At 49.2% G+C, this 15,766-nt stretch overlaps 1 protein-coding gene across 1 annotated transcript in view; it reads right to left on the reverse strand.

The window, feature by feature from the left end:
* Window positions 1-5,200: 5,200 nt before the first annotated feature.
* Cdh26 (cadherin 26) overlaps window positions 5,201-15,766 on the reverse strand; it is a 37,177-nt gene continuing 26,611 nt past the window's right edge. The window contains 3 exon segments of the mRNA XM_035446558.1: window positions 5,201-5,404; window positions 9,181-9,255; window positions 12,593-12,646. Coding sequence (XP_035302449.1) covers window positions 5,201-5,404; window positions 9,181-9,255; window positions 12,593-12,646 — 333 coding nt within the window.

Consider the following 15,766-nt stretch of genomic DNA (forward strand, 5'->3'; position numbering starts at 1 on the left):
GAACAACAGGGCCCGTCGTCCCCTCTGCCTGTTTATGCAGAACCTTATCCTTGCCAGCCACAACTCTCAGCACTGGTTACACAAACCATTCTTGGGCTTGCAGCCTCACTTGGAGTCCTAAATCCAGGCTTTCATCCCCACTGTGTCCTTTCCTGTACTACCCTAGCCTGTGAACTTCCCATTCATCCTTGGGGTCATGCCCTCCTGTGCCCTCTTCCCTGCTTGCTCTAAGACACAGGTGCCAGCTGGCCACTGCTCCTTTATGTGTCCCATTCAGCCAGCAAACAGGGCTGCCTCTGCAATCCAAGATGCTGGGGACCCAGCTCACAGCTCCTCCTTTGGGTCTTCTGAGGTCTCCACAGAGAAGATGGGCATTAAAATTCAGCAGATCAAAGGGAACCTGTCTCCAAACATTATAACCAGGATAATCATATGTATATAACCTTATAAATGAAGGAATTTTAGAAACTCAAGCTTGAATAGTGGCTACCAAGGGACTGGGAAAGAGGGTGGTGTGTGGGAAAGGGGTGGTGAGGCTGCTCCTGTAGGTCTGTGAGGTGAAGATGTAGGTGATAAGGTGGCATACACACAGGTACTAGCAAGAGGAAGAATGGCCACACCAGAGGAGGATGGAGTACAAGCCACAGGGCTCTGCGCTGTCTGATACAACCCCATGTGAATCTTCAAAGATGCCCACCCCCAGTTCCCTGAGAGAGAAGAGGGTTATAGCCAGGCCGGTCTGGTCTCTGCCCTGCACCGTGGCACTTACATTGAGCCAGCCTGAGCAATATCACGGCCGGGGAGGCAGTGTACTTACAGTGACTCTCACATGGGTCCCCAGTATCCGAGATGGGGCACTGGTTTTATTTTCTGCTAAGTGTACTGAGTTGCAGACACCACTTTGATGGCAGATGTCCTTTGAAAGACACAGCAGTCCCTGTTTTCAACCCTTTCAATCTCCAAATTGCCCAGCTCTTGGTGGATACAGATTGCAGAGCTGGCCACAGCAGCCCCATTAGCACAGCTGTGTCTCTTTCATTCCTGCTTGTCTCCTGGCTGGCATTAGCCAGAGTCCCCATCCCTCTCTTAGTGTGGTGCTAAAAGCAGCCACTAATGTGCCCTACATCACGGATGTCCCCTGCCGCTTCCTAGCGCACTCCTGTCCAGATCACAGGCTGCTTTTCAAAAGACAACCAGTGTTATCCAAGGCCATGCTTCTGTGTAGCCAGAGTCGCCAGCTCTCACTTACTGTATGTGAGTCCCTGCCACCTGGGCACATTCATTAAGCCAATACCTCACGCCTAAGCTCTGCTTCTCATGGCTCACTCCACTCTGCTCTGTATGTTGTGTCAGCTAAAATTCAATCTGGCCCCAGGCCGGGGAAATTATAAAACAGCAATCACTTAAACAAGGAGGATTTAATTCTTCTTTTTGAGTCTCAAAGTGGTGCAGGGAGGAAGCGAGGGAAGAAGAGGGACTCATGGGAGTCGAGGAATCTCTTCCATCCGTCCTGTGGCCCTTGGAACATGGCATGGCTGCCCCAGCTCCAACCATCACACTCTCCCTCCCTCCGAGGTAGGGACTAGACAGAGCATCTCCACCCTGCAAAGATACTTCCTAGACGTGGCCTTCCCTGGACCAGAATGTAGTCACATGTCTGCGTCTGGCTGGAGGAACTGAAATGTCACTACTAGAACGGACGGCTCCTGCACGGTGGGATTTTGGGTTCTTTCCGTGAGCAAGAAGAGACAGCCTATATTGGTGCATATGGGGGGATATCTGGCCTCCTGCAGCCCCTGAAACTTAGTTACAGAGTCCTTGATGACGAAAAGCTTGAGGGTTTTTGATGGGGTAAGTACTTTTGTGTATGTTTATCTTATTGATTGTTTAATCAAGTTCTGTTTGGCCAATGAAATAGCAAGTTAGACAGGACTAGGAGTCAAAGAGGATTCTGGGAAATGTAGTAGAGAAGTGCTGATCCAGGCCAGAAGTGACATAGCAAGAAGACTCATATTTGAGCAAGGAGAAACAGGAAGTGTGCCCTTTCCCTCTCCGCTCTTCCTCCAGCAGCACGATGTGATCCACCAGCAAGGAGGGACGCCAATAAGGCGTCCCATAAGATAAGTCTTATAAAATATATAGATTTATGATAATTGAGACTGAGCTAACAGATGGGAATCCTAGTCATTGGCCAAGCAGCTTTGTACCTAATATGTCTCTGTATTATTTTGTCCATCCACACAGCGGGCCACGTGGCGATAGCGCTCGGGCGGCTTTGGAGGAAAGATTTATTGTAACAGGTTTTTAAGTTTTTAAGCCTCCAGAATTCTAATCACTTCTTTATGGCAGAAGGGGCTGGTTTGTGGACAGTATAGAGAAGAGATCTGGTCTCATAAATACTCCCCACCAAGTGCTGCCCTGGCTCCTGACTAGCTGGCTGGGTCATCCTTGAAGGAGGCCACCGACACTCTTCACAGGAACATAAATGATGTGCCCCTGGCAAATGAAGAAAGTTTAGTGAGGGTTTTGTTTGCATGGATGCATGTTTGCTTCCATAGTTGCTCATTTGTGTTTCAGATAGGCTCTCATTCTGCAGCTCACACAGTCCTCTCTCCCAGGGCTTGGATTGCAAGTGTGTTCCCCCACCATGCCTGGCAGAAAAGGAAAGCTTTCCAAAGGCAAGGTCTTCTGCATGCAGTAATCCTAAAGGCCAGCTGAACACATGCCAGAGCTGGGAGCTGAACAACCCAGGTGTTACCACGTGCACAAATAAAAATAAATAAGCAAATTTAATTAAATGAAGCACGGAATGAATTTTTAACTCCAGTGGCTGTAGCTAACTTTGGATTAGCAAGTCATTTGGAAGCTGAGCTTCTTAATAAAAGCACATTCCCCTGAAAATGTTTACCACTGTTGTCTTATTTCACACTCCGTCACCGCAAGCAAGAACCAGCTTCTTTCACAAGGAGGCAGAAATGCACTAGATAGAGGTGGATGGTTTTCAAGGAAGCCTCCTGGTGCTGGCATTGCCCGTAGGAAGCATCTCAGGGGTGTGGATAGATTTCATTGTTTCAGGGTTTGCTTTGTGGCACTGGGGATGGAACTCAGGGATGCTCTGTTCATGTATTGGCAGGAACCTGTGGGAAGAACCAGCCAGATGACACCCAAGAATGTCTCCTGGAGAGGAAGAGGACAGTATCCAACTGGCATCTAAACGGGGGCCATGTCACAGTTAGGAAATTTCCATGAAGACACCCACAGGACTGGATGTCTGAACCCCAAGGTCTATGGCCTGGGGAAATGACCATGAGCTAGTGGCATGGGGATACTGGGACTTACCTTACAAATATCTAAAAATGTTGGCAAGATAAGTGTTAACAAATGTCTAATTAAGTGTCTACACAATGTAACGCTTTGCTCTCCTTGCTAATTGCTGAATCTGCATTCATGAATATCGCATGAGTATTTTATTACTTTTGGAAACAATGTGCCGTGAGAGCATCTTACAAGGCAAGAATTTACAAATGTGTACACAAGACCAAGGGAAATTGAGATGAGCCACCATCAGAGGCACACTGACTTAAAACCTCTTGGGAGCATCTAGTCGTGTATTCCTAGCACAAGGCATGGAGGCATCAGAATGTATTTGCTGTGGGCTGGGATTTCCAAGAATGCTTAAGGGAAGGTGCCAAGCTTGGATTCCTCAGAAGAGCCTGGAAGCCAGTGCTGCATATTAGGACTTGCTGGCCTTGGAGGTGTCTGTTGTAGCTATGAAACTCTGTTGTCAGAGCTCAGAGCAGCCTGGTGCCACAAGTTGAGCTGAGTGTCAATAAAGCTTTATTTACAAGAACAGACAAGGGGCCAGATTCCCCCATGGTGCTCTTTTTTCTCTTTCTCTTGGCTTTAGGTCTAGAAAGATCTGATGACCACCTACCAACCCTAGTCCATAACTCAGACTCAAAACTGTGTTTTCTTTAAAAAATGCATGTGTGTGCATGTATGATGTTCGTACATGGGTACACATGCCATAGTGCACATGTTTAGCCCAGAGGACAACTTACTACCTGCTCAGACTTTTCAAAAGACACATGTCCTTGTGAATAAGTTTTGAAAGAATGTTCCTACCCTGCCCCACTTCTACCATACAATTTACATGAACACTGAGTGGGCAACGAAATGCTATTAAAAAAAAGATATGGTTTTGTTTAAACAGAAATCTAATCAGAACATATTCCTTCAAAGTTTGCTAAATTCTTTTTCTATACTGATATGAGGAAGTTAAATCATAGCACGTCTTAGATTCTCAAAGCACACTCTGTTTATATGATTTTAAGCTTAATTATTTTTCTCAAAATAACATAGCTGGCTTAGCTAATCAAAGCGTGGAAGGGACTGTTATCTTTTTTAAAATCACAGAGAGTACTTATTACATATACTCTAGGAAGCACTTTCCCGTTTATTAGCTTTCTCCACTTAAAATGAAGCAGAATGACAATTATGGAAATGTAAATAATCCTTTAAAAACCCATTTTCATTTTCTTCCAGAATTACCCACTGCTCACCAAACAGCCAGGTGATCCATGGGTTATATTTTCATTCACCATCAGAGTTGGGTCACCAACAGAAGCAAAAGAATACATGATTCGATTTAAGTCTTTCAAGAAAATGTGACAAATCAAATTTATAAAGCACACAGCCCACCATTCCACTTTGCTTCAAGACACTGTGTTTGGATTCATGGTTGATCCTCATCCTAGGACCACATCTTAGGTTCTCCCCTGTTGCTGTGATGAAACACTTTGACAAAAGCATCTTAAAGGATGGAGGGGAGTTGTTCTGGTTCACAGTCAAGGGTACAATCCATCATGGAGGGAAGTCAAGGTGACAGGAATCTGAGGCGGCCGGTCACATGACGTGCTCAATCAGGAATCGGGGAGCAATGAAGGCTGATGCTCAGCTCTCTGTCTCTACTTTTAACATCTAGGATCTCAGCCAAGGAATGGTGCCACCCACAGTGGACATCTCTTCCCATCTCAATGCCAACAAGATAACCCCTCACTGGCAGGCCAGAGGTACATCTCCCAGATGTTTCCCGAGCAATTGCCAAGCTTGCAACACTAACCACTGTGAACTAGGATGTACTTAAGGATAAAGAACAAAAGGAGGGGTCCATGAGGAGTGACCATCCTCCCAAATGTCTTTATGAGGGGACTCTTGATTCAGAACACATTGTTTCAGATGGAGGAGATTTTTAAGTCAAGCAGTCTGGCAACTCAGGGGAGAGGTCCTGCTCCAAGACGGTCAGAGAGCTGAGGGTCTCAGCTCCTTCATACTCTCCCTCCTCTCTGTAGACATGAGGTTGGTAGCCAGTGTCGCTGTCCAGAACATCAACAGCGTGGAGCTTCTGTGGGGAAAGCCAGGGAAGGAGACAGTCACTGTCCTGGGCGCCCAGACAGCATCAGTGTCCTCTCGGGTAGACTTGAGGGAAGTCTCTGTACTGTGGGGGAAGACCTCAGCCCTACAGACTCAACTGTGGTGGCCAAGCTGAAGTGGGAGATACTGCCTTCTCATCCCTATTCCAGCTATGATGGTGAACATCCTAGGCACTGGTAGAGGCTCTTCTGAGGACCTGTCACCCGTTCTTTCTCCCTTGTGCACTTGTCCTGGGCACAGTCCTCAACCTTCCACGTCCTGGACGCGTCCTACTTCTAACCCACCTGCATCTTCACTTAAGGCGGTGCCCTCTCTTTTCTCGTGCTTACCATGTTTCTTGTCTGGGGAGCCTTCCTAACTCACAAATGCCCTTCCCTTCTGCCTGCCCTTCACTAACTTCCATACTTTCCTCCACCCTCTGAATAGGACCAAAAAATTTTCTAGGCCTCTGAACTAATTGGACCCCCCCCCCAAGCTCCTCAATATCTTGGCCTCTAAACCCCTAGAGACTGTCAAATCCCAAGCAAGGCAGATCTCCCACATGGCCAGACATATCTTCCTACCCCAACCCCTAAGGCCGTCTCACTGCACAGACACACCACTCCTGCCTAGGGTTGTGGCCTTGCTGAGTCACTGGCTTGCTCTCCCCCTGGCCTCTGCTGCTCTTCTCCATGAACGATGGTCCCTGCAGCCAACTTCCTGTCTAGAAGCTCCAGCTCAGTGCTCAGGGCCCAGACATCCCTCTGGCAGCACTGCCTGGCCTTTTCTTCCAGAGTCACTTAGTAAGTGTTTAATTGGTAGGTGCGCAGGTGGACAGACAGAGTTCTTCAGGATGGATAGTAGAGGGGTGGAAGGGTGGTAGAGCTATGAAGGGAGGGAGAGAAGTAAAGACGAAGGGACAGACAGATGGAGATACGAGTGGAGAAATGTGTGTATGCATGTATTATGCACCATGCATGCATGTATAATGTATGCATGATGGATGGATGGATGGATGGATGGATGGATGGATGGATGACAAAGAGATGGAGGAAGGGAGGGGTGAAGTATGAGCTCCAACCTATTTCCTGAGGTCCAGAATGGTCCTATTTGAAACTGAGCCACTTGAGTCAGTGGTGGTGGGAATGGATCTAGTGGGGCTTCCTAGCCTGTTGTTATGTAAACGGACTCCAGACACCGCGTGTGGAGGATGAAAGCATTTGGACCATGGTGGCTCAGAGCACGACATGGGAGTTGGAGTCAGGCCTGGGGGGAAGTTGTGGGGCCCTGAGGACCCCTGCACGTATTCTCCTAACAGCAACCATCAGTTGGTGCACTCTCAGCTGGCAGCCAGCTGCTCTCTAGATCCCTGTCTCACCCCTTCCTCCACAGAGCAGAAACCCAACCCCCACTGTGCATGGAATCTGGTGCCCAGAGACCCAGAGTGGATCCCACACACCTGCTGGGTCTGTTATCTGAGGACTGTGGCCATGCACTCCACGCCCAGGTGGTGGAAAGGAAGTTCTCAAGGCTGAGAAGGGAATGTCGGAACCTGGCCCAGATGTTAGGAGTCCAGTCACGTCCTTTGGGCAAAGCTAAATAGATAATTCATGACAAACCCGGTATGTGCAGAGCAAAACTGATTCAGCAGCGGGGCTGCACCTCAGGAATTCAACTTCAAACCCCCAAGGCTGGGCCAAGCAGCAGGGCTCTGCGCCCTGATTCAGCAATTCCAGAGTCCCCTAAGATCAATAATTCATCACAAACCACCAACTAAGTCTGAAGGCTCACGAGGGAAAGAACTGCTCTTCTCATCTGGGTTTTTGATTTTTTTTCTTTTTTTCTCACACCATGGAACTCAGGGCTTAAGTTGTACTGCACAAAGCGGCTTGCCTGGCTGGCGCAGGAGGAGGGAGCTTCTCTACCAGAACACAGCCTTCTCCTGACTAGATACACAGGACCTGTGGCCCTATGTGTGCTGCCTACTTGGTTCCAGCTAGGTGTGTGCACATGTGAAGATGGGCACCAGATGTCATGGTCACTAGGAGAGGTGTGTGGTAGGTGGGTGGCCTCGTTGGTGCACAGCATCTCTGGCAATGAGGTGGAATTGGCCAGCCATCCTTCACGGTTAAGAAGCACAGGCTTTGCTGGTATTGCTCAATAGCCAGGTGGGCTGGTTTGGACTCTGTGGCCTCTATTCTAGCCGCAGATGGATTTCCCCATACCTCTGCCCATGCCCAGACACAGCTCTGCGTTCATAGCTCAATGGGAGTGAGTTGGAAGCCTGTGCCAAGCCTCAGCTCTACCCTGTGGATGGATGAGTCCATGGCCTGTGTCCAGCCCAAGCTCTGCCTTCATGGCTCTGCCATGCAGAGTAGCTCCCTGGGCCTTGGTTTTCAGGCCCACCTTTCTCCTGGAGCTTTTCTGACAAATCCATCTTTCATTCTTCACTGATTATTCCCCTTGGACTTCAAGTGCACTGAAGTGAAGTTCAGGGGCGGGGTTTCTGGACTGTGATTGGATCCTGAAGGTTCTGCCTTCACCAATGGGAAGTGATGCAATGATGGAAGGCAGGGCCTGGGAGGAGGAAGGGGGGTCACTGGGGTTGTGTCATTGCCTGCTCTCTCTTGCCCTGAACTCTCCCTGTTACTCCACTCTGCTTCATGGCAGCCTTGAGTTGGTCACCTTTGCTGTGCCATGTGTCCCCACTGCATGGGTGGTCAAACCATAGGCTCACAGCAATGGGGACAGCCAACATGGGCTGATGTCTCTGAAAAGGAGACAAAATAAGTCCTTCCTCCTGCTCAGGGTCCTTTTTCTGTCAGGTATTTTTCCAGAGATGAAAATCTGGCACTCTGTAAGGATATAGGGTTCCATCATAGACGTTCTAGTCTGGAGAGAGAGTGGGGAGGAAGGGAGAGGGAGAGGAGAGGGGAGGGGAGGGGAGGGAGAGGAAGGGTAGGATGGGGGGACAGAGGGAAGCAGAGAGGGGAGGGGGAGGGGAGGGAGAGGGGAGGGGAGGCAAGGAAGGTGGGAGGAAGAGAGGGAAGCAGAGAAGGAAGGGGGAGGGGGATAGGAAGGAAGAGGGGAGGGGAGGGAGGGGAAGGGGAGGGGGAGGGGAGGGGAAGGAGAGGGGGCTCCTCAAGGACATTTCAAGGCTATTCCTCCCAGTGATCAGGCCTGAGAAAGGCCCAGATCTGGACACAAAGTCTCTGACTCAGGAGCCTGGTGGATCTATCCTTTGGTGTATTCCAGCAGCCACTAGGCTTGGTCCATACTGCAGAACTCACAGGCAGGAAGGAGTCTATGGCAGCTACAGATATGCAGCACCAACCAGGGAACAGCGGTGAAATGCAGAGGCGCCAGTGCTCAGAGACCCTGGCAGAGGCTCTACATCCAAACAGTCCAGGCTCACTTCCTACAGCCCTGTCTCTTGTCCACACTGTGGCACCAGGGATGGAGATGCCAGCGGCACCATGAAGGTTCACAAGACAAGATCCAATAAACTAATCTCAGAAGCTCTGTTAGCACCCCGGGCTTACAGCACCACGGGGGTTCATAGACCGGGCCCCAGAACCTCAGATTAGAGGCTCTGTTGATGTTTTTTATGAACTTCTGTGGCTTGAGCCATCAGATTATAACACTGTGTCATGGCATCCTTTGCTGACCCATTCAGCGGTTTAGGAGAGGGCGTCCCCAATCAGACATGGAACAAGGTAGAAGAGAGGAAGGGCTGACGGCTAGTGCAAGGACAAAAAGAGCACGTACCTGATTCCATGTCTCCACCACCCTTCCTTCCATCAGTTGCAGGGGGCATCTGGGTACCAAGGGATCCAGATAGACCTGCAAGATGAATCAGAAGCATCCAGCCTGAGGAACACTTACCACACAGCTTCTTGCACCAGTACCTGCTGTCCTCATGCCAGGTCCTGTGCAGAGGCCAGGCAGGTGCCTCGGGCCTGGCTGTCAAGCACCAATACTCTGAGTTCATACATGCATGTGCTAGGCGAGTACCCAGGAGTGGCAGAAACATGAAGAGTCCTGGATGACAGAAGGGTCCTAGAGCCAGAAAGTGTAGGAGAAATCCCACGTACCTGTAGCACCAACCACACCCATTTGGGTGATTTGGGTGTGGTCACAGGTATGCAGAAGGGATGGGATAAAAAGGACTGAGGAGGAGGCTCTCGCCCTCTTTTCAGGGTTCAGGTCGGGTCTCTGAGACTGGACTTCCTGTCGTGCCAATCTGGTTACCGGCCTCTCATGTGAGTATTCCTTCTTAATAAATATACCATTAATAACCATATCCTGTGTTCGATTCTGTTCCTTTAAGGAAGACCTCTTAGGACATGGAGAAACACGAGGGGAAATGGGAGGGCCACAGGGCAGGTATTTCTAGGCGGCCCCAAGTCAGGAGGGAGGGTGGCGTGTCCTCATCTAGGTGGGAAGGAGATCACTGCAATCGGCAAGCAGCGCTGAGGAGGGGAAGGACAAAGGCAGAGATGAGGAGACGGAGGACATCACGGGGCAATGACAAACTGCTGGGGACTGTAAAGTGGAAGTGGCATGCTGACCCAGGCCTATAAAGGACTTGTGGCCTGTTGTGGCTAAGCTGACTTATGACCGTCCTGAGTTTGAGATACCTGATCCAAATGACATACCTACATATGACAATGTCTAGGCCAATTTTACATCTCTTTGATGACACACATGCATTGTGTACACACACAGATGTATACACGAAAGCTTGACTACCCGTCTCAATACATATACACTTACACACGAGCATACATAGTGGCTAGTAGTGCGCTCACCACACCAAGGTAGACGGAACTAAACACATTCAACAACAGCAACAAAGCATGGACTGCCACCTACAGTCCTGGATACACTGCCTGCTCCCAGGGTTGGGAGCACTGGATTAGATGTGGTACCATTGCTCACTGTCCTCGGTTTAGCTCTGGGTGCTTCTCTAAGAACACTCCTTCAAATTCAAGCTCTGGGGCTGGAGGGAAGGCTCAGAGGTTAAAGTGCTTGCAAAGGGAGCAAGCAACGAGAGTTCAAATCTCTAGAGCCTGTGTGAATTCTGTGTGGGCACAGCAGTCTGTCTATACTTCCAGCCTCAACGGGTAGAGATGAGATTCCCCGAGAAAGCTGACTAGGGGGAACAGCCACTCCTGTGAGGCTGCGTTGATGGGGAAGAACCAGCCTTACAGAAAGGAGGAAAGGGGAAAAGTGATGGAGAATGATTCTGGATGTCAACAAAGTCCACAGTCATGTGCTCACCAGAGCACACGTGTGCACACACACCACACACACATGCATGCACGCAAGCACGTACACACTCAGAGAAAAGGGAAGGAGGAATGCAGGCTTTGTATAACATAGAACCTCAGGCTATCACGTGTCTTTTCTACTCCTGGTCAGAAGATAGTGTGTCTTCTTCCCAAAGACAGCTCATGCTGGTTTTGCCTTGAGTCACTAGCATCCTGACACCACACTATAGAAGACTCCTCCACAGCCAGGACGATGCCATCTCCTGACTCAGCACCTCTCTGGTCTCAGTCGCTGGTCTTGGGCCATGTATCTACGTCTGTGACTATGCAACAGTCTTCAGCAAAAGACACTTAATCTCATCTTAGGTGTTTGCAAACTATTTTAGCTGTGTTCTCTGATGTTACTTCTGCAATATAACAGAGGGTGGCTCTGTAGGGGACAGTAAGCTGTTAGAGGCTGGCTACAGGTGTGCCTGACCACGCCTGTTAGGGCGTGGTCAAGGTGAGGTCAGGATGATGGGTGATGTGTTCTTAAGGGACAGCAAAGCACATGGAAGTCCTTCTCTCTGGCCTCCCTGCCTTGCTGCTCCTGGCACGCTCTGGCTTGCGTATGGCTGGTGTTTTTCTAATAAAGGATATCTTTATCCCAAGCTCCTTTTATTTCTTAATATGGGTCCTCATCATTTTGAACCCCATCTGGGATGCCACACCAATCAGCTTTTTATGAAATTTGAATTAAGCTTTTTGTCCCATATCTAATGAATCAAAGAGAATTTTCATAGGATGACCAAGGCTGTTTAAATAGTGATGATATTTGGGATGATTCCAGGAACATATCAAACATTTCCCAATGCTCCAAAAGCAATTTCCAGAGGGAAGAATTGGGTATGAGAATGTGCACTTCTGCAGCCTCACCACAGCATCCACGTTTCTTTGGGATCCAGCTTCCCTGAGTCATTATCTGAATCCATCATTCCTTTAACAAGCGAGAGTTGTGTCAATATGCGCTCACAGCAAGGCTTTGAAGCAGCCACTCATCTGCCTCATTTAGAGTGGATGCTTGGTAGGATTTCAGTGGGAAAGAGGGAGTCTGCTACCACAGGTGCTCAGAGGAGGAATGGATCCACCCACCTCCAGCAGCTCGACCTCTCGAAACGCCTGTCAGGGTAAAGACAAGCGCAGACACACATCTGCCAGGGCCAAGCTTGCAGCAGCCAAAATGCATGTGCAAAGACTGACGCCCATGTGCCTTCACGTCCTCAGACACCTGTGCTTTAGCTACCCCCTGTGTGCATGTGAATGGAGACTAGTGTACATGCATGTCTCGGTGTGCGCATGTGTGTGCAATGTATGTGTGGAGGCTTAAAGTTAGTATCAATTGTTTTGGGCCATTCCACCTTTTTTATCTTTAAAATTCATCATTTGTGTGCATGTGTGCACATGCCTTTGGGTGACTGTTGTCCTGTCTATGCCACGGAGTATATGTGGAGGGCAGAGGACAACATGCAGGAGTTGATTCTCTCCTACCACTTATCATGGGATCTTGGGATGTAGCTGCAGCAATCCTTGGGTAGCAATCACATTTTCCTGCTGAGCCATCTCACTGGCCCCAGTCTTTATTTTTTGATTCATGGCTCCTCAGTAAACCTTAAACTCATCAGTTTGGCTAGGATGACTGGCCAGCGAGCTTCAGGATATGCCTGTCCCTCCCACACTGGGACCTTCATGTGTGCAGGGACACCTTACAGACTGAGCCTGTCTCGGCCACTTCTAGTCCATGTTCCACAATCCACTCTAGGTATGCTGGGTGTCAACTGTATTTTGAACCCACCCTCCTCTCCCGAACCGCCTGTTTTAGTGGTTTTGAGCAACGTAATGCTCATGGCGCCGTGCATGGCTGTACTTACCGGGGTGGAAGATCGGTTTCTCATGCCTCTTGGCTCAAAGAACATGCCGTGACCCTTAAATTGAAGAAGAATGAGATTTTGTTGATTTCATAGAAATCAGAGACAGAGGTAAATGCAAGACTAGGAGTCCTTGGGATGATGCTACTTTTCATTGCTGAAGGGGAGAGGCCTAAAGACAGCAGTACACATCTTCATTGCAGAGAGCCCACACACAGGAACACTCACTGCAGGGAGTCCTCACAAAGGGTTACACTGCTGTGTAGCACTGGGGCATGAAGATATTAGATTTGTCTTTGTGTTCTCAGGCACCCAAGGAGGCACCCTGGGTCATGGCTAGGACCTCAGAGTGTGCATGGACACCCTAGAATGCAGGACTTGCCATGCTACATGAAGGACTTGGTGCACAAAGAAATGGTGAAGCTCCACTTGTTAAAACATGAGGGCTGGCAAGGTGGTGGCAGCAGAGGACTGAATTCTTCCTGGGCTTTCAAGTGTTGTCCCCACAGGCCCTGCACCAGGCCACTGAACAGATTCCATGTCTAAAAAGCCAGTCTTGCAGGACCAGGGGAGCATGCCTTCAAGGCCTGGACCCTCACTGGTGGACTCAAGCCATCTATTCTGTACAAAGTACAACATCCTAATTCCCAGGCGCAGCCGAGACCACAGTAAGATCCTGCACACATTGTGAGTTCCATCCTATGTCTCCTCCTGTAAAGAGGCCTTGGCAATTCACACCTTGAATACCTCTCCCTCATATGCCACAAAACTAAACTTTTATTAAAATAGTAGCTTAGCAAACTGGTGAGGTCCCAATGAGATGGGCATCCCAGACTCATGTTGAGAGAGCACAAGTAACTCCCTGGCTTGGACATATGCTGTGGTCATATAAAGTATTCTCCAGGGGGTCTGGGAGAGTCCACAAGTACCCTTACTCCATAGCTTCTTTTGACTTTAAAAGTATTCCATAAAAAATCACTTTGCCAAACAAGGCTGTGATTCTAGAATTGGCACGTAGGGCAAATGCAGACACTTTTATGGAGTGGGAACCAGGGCTCTGCTCACTGGCAGTGTGGGCTCGTTCACAAGCTTTGACATGAGAGACTAAGCTCTGGTGCCCTCAGATGGACACAGGAAAATGCTTCTGTTTGTGGAAGGTCTGAATTGTGTCATGTTTGATGAGGGCTATCAAACATCAGGGGTGTGTGTGTGTGTGTGTGTGTGTGTGTGTGTGTGTGAGAGAGAGAGAGAGAGAGAGAGAGAGAGAATGTGTGCACCCTCAAGCACATCACACACACACACACACACACACACACACACACACACACACACACACAACAAAGGAAATGCAGCTGTCAGTGGCTCTTGACATTGGCTTGAAGATATCTCCTTCTTCGCCACATCGCACTGGCATTGCACTAGCAATCAGTCCCAAGTGGCTACTTGACGCTAAAAGTGTGAAGAGAGGCTGATCTCACCACCACTGTGAACGTGCTTAGTGTATGCAGGACCCTGGGAAGGAAGCCCAGAGATACCACAAACTTGAGGGCAAAAGGCCTCCTGTAAAGTAGGGGCCAGCACTGTGGTGGTTTAAATGAAAATAGCCTCATGGACTTCAGCTAGTGCTGTTTGGGGAGGTTATGTCCCCTTTAGGAAGGAGCTTTGCAGGGGGAAGTGTGTCACTGGGGGTGCGCTTTGAGAGTTTATACCCTCACCTCACTTCAGTTCCCCCTCTGCCTCCTGTGTGTGATCAGGGTGTGATCTCTCTGCTCTTACCCCTGCCATGCCTCCCCTCCACGATGGGACCCTTCCTTCTGTAAGTCACCTTTGCTCATGGCATTTCATCATAGAAAAAGACTGATACACACTTCCCCCTCCCCGGTATAGTTCTAGTGTGAACTCAGTGGGAGTGGGCATGCACAGGGTTGCCCAATAAGTCACACCAAGGTAATTACCTGGCCTCCGGAAAGTTCCAGACTAAGAAAGAAAGAGAAAGCAATGCCAGTCCACCCGCCATGGTTGCAGTTGGGGGGACAAGTGGACCTCCTTGACTAGCAGGGCTGCATGAACTGGGTAAGTGGAGCCCCTGGTCCTGCCTTTAAATTCAGCAGCCCACAGTCATTTTTGGCTTCCAAAATTGGAGGAACCTACTACTTAGGTAAAGGAAGATTGGGCATGTATGTAAACAGTTCTAAGCTACACCAAACTGAGCAGCGAGAAAGCGCTTCCCTCTCTAGTTCCTTCTCCAGAAGCTTTGTGTGTGGGCCAGAGAAGCCGCCAGGGCATTTCTCCTGCAGAACTAGCAGCAGACAGAGTCTACAGAGGCATGTTACCTTCACGTCAGGCCTGGCACTGGACATAGCTGTGCTAAAGGACAGAACAGGCATCTGGTCTTCCCCAGTTGGCTGCATCTGTGAAAACCAGAGGAAGAAATATGACAGAGGTCAGAGGGGAGTCATAAAAATCAGCAAGCGAAGAACTGTACAACCCAGAGCATATATAACAGCAAAGCTGTCGAGGAAGAGCTATTTATTCCATATCCCCGGTGATGCATCTGGGGAGGGGAGGGTTTACTGTTTGTCTTCCTCAACGGCTGTTTGAGGGGGTGGTGAACTTCCTACTGTGCAGAGTTTATGTCACGTTATGTCATGAGACCCTAGATCTCAAAAATCTTCCTCTTCTAAGGCACCAGCAATGGTCCTTGGGGTCTCATCCCATCCTCACTCAGCAGGAATCAATGCTGGGTGCATCAGTGGGGCCACCAGTCTCCCCACAAATAGGCAGGTGTCCACATGATCCCTGGGATCATCACAGCAGCTGAATGTGACAGTGCAGGTGAGTGGCATCTCAGATGGCGTCTTCCCCCAAAACAGAATGTCCCTGGTGTAGGGACCATATTGCCTAGCATGGTCAGATGAGATGGACAGACAGGCGGGCATGCACCTGATGGAATGGTGTTATGCACCAATGGGGTCAGCTGCCAGCATTTATTGCATACCTGTCTGTGCTCAGCTGAGGACATGGCTTTTATTAATTTGTCCAATAAACAGCAAGGGAGTAGAAACATTGACCTCACTTTAAATATGGAAAACCCAGGCCAGCAAAGTAACCTAACTGCTGCTCACCAATGTGGAATCAAAACTCAGGTTGCTTGGGTCTCAGCTCTCAGGGCACTAA

Source organism: Cricetulus griseus, chromosome 6, assembly GCF_003668045.3.
Source record: "Cricetulus griseus strain 17A/GY chromosome 6, alternate assembly CriGri-PICRH-1.0, whole genome shotgun sequence".
Lineage (NCBI taxonomy): Eukaryota > Metazoa > Chordata > Mammalia > Rodentia > Cricetidae > Cricetulus > Cricetulus griseus.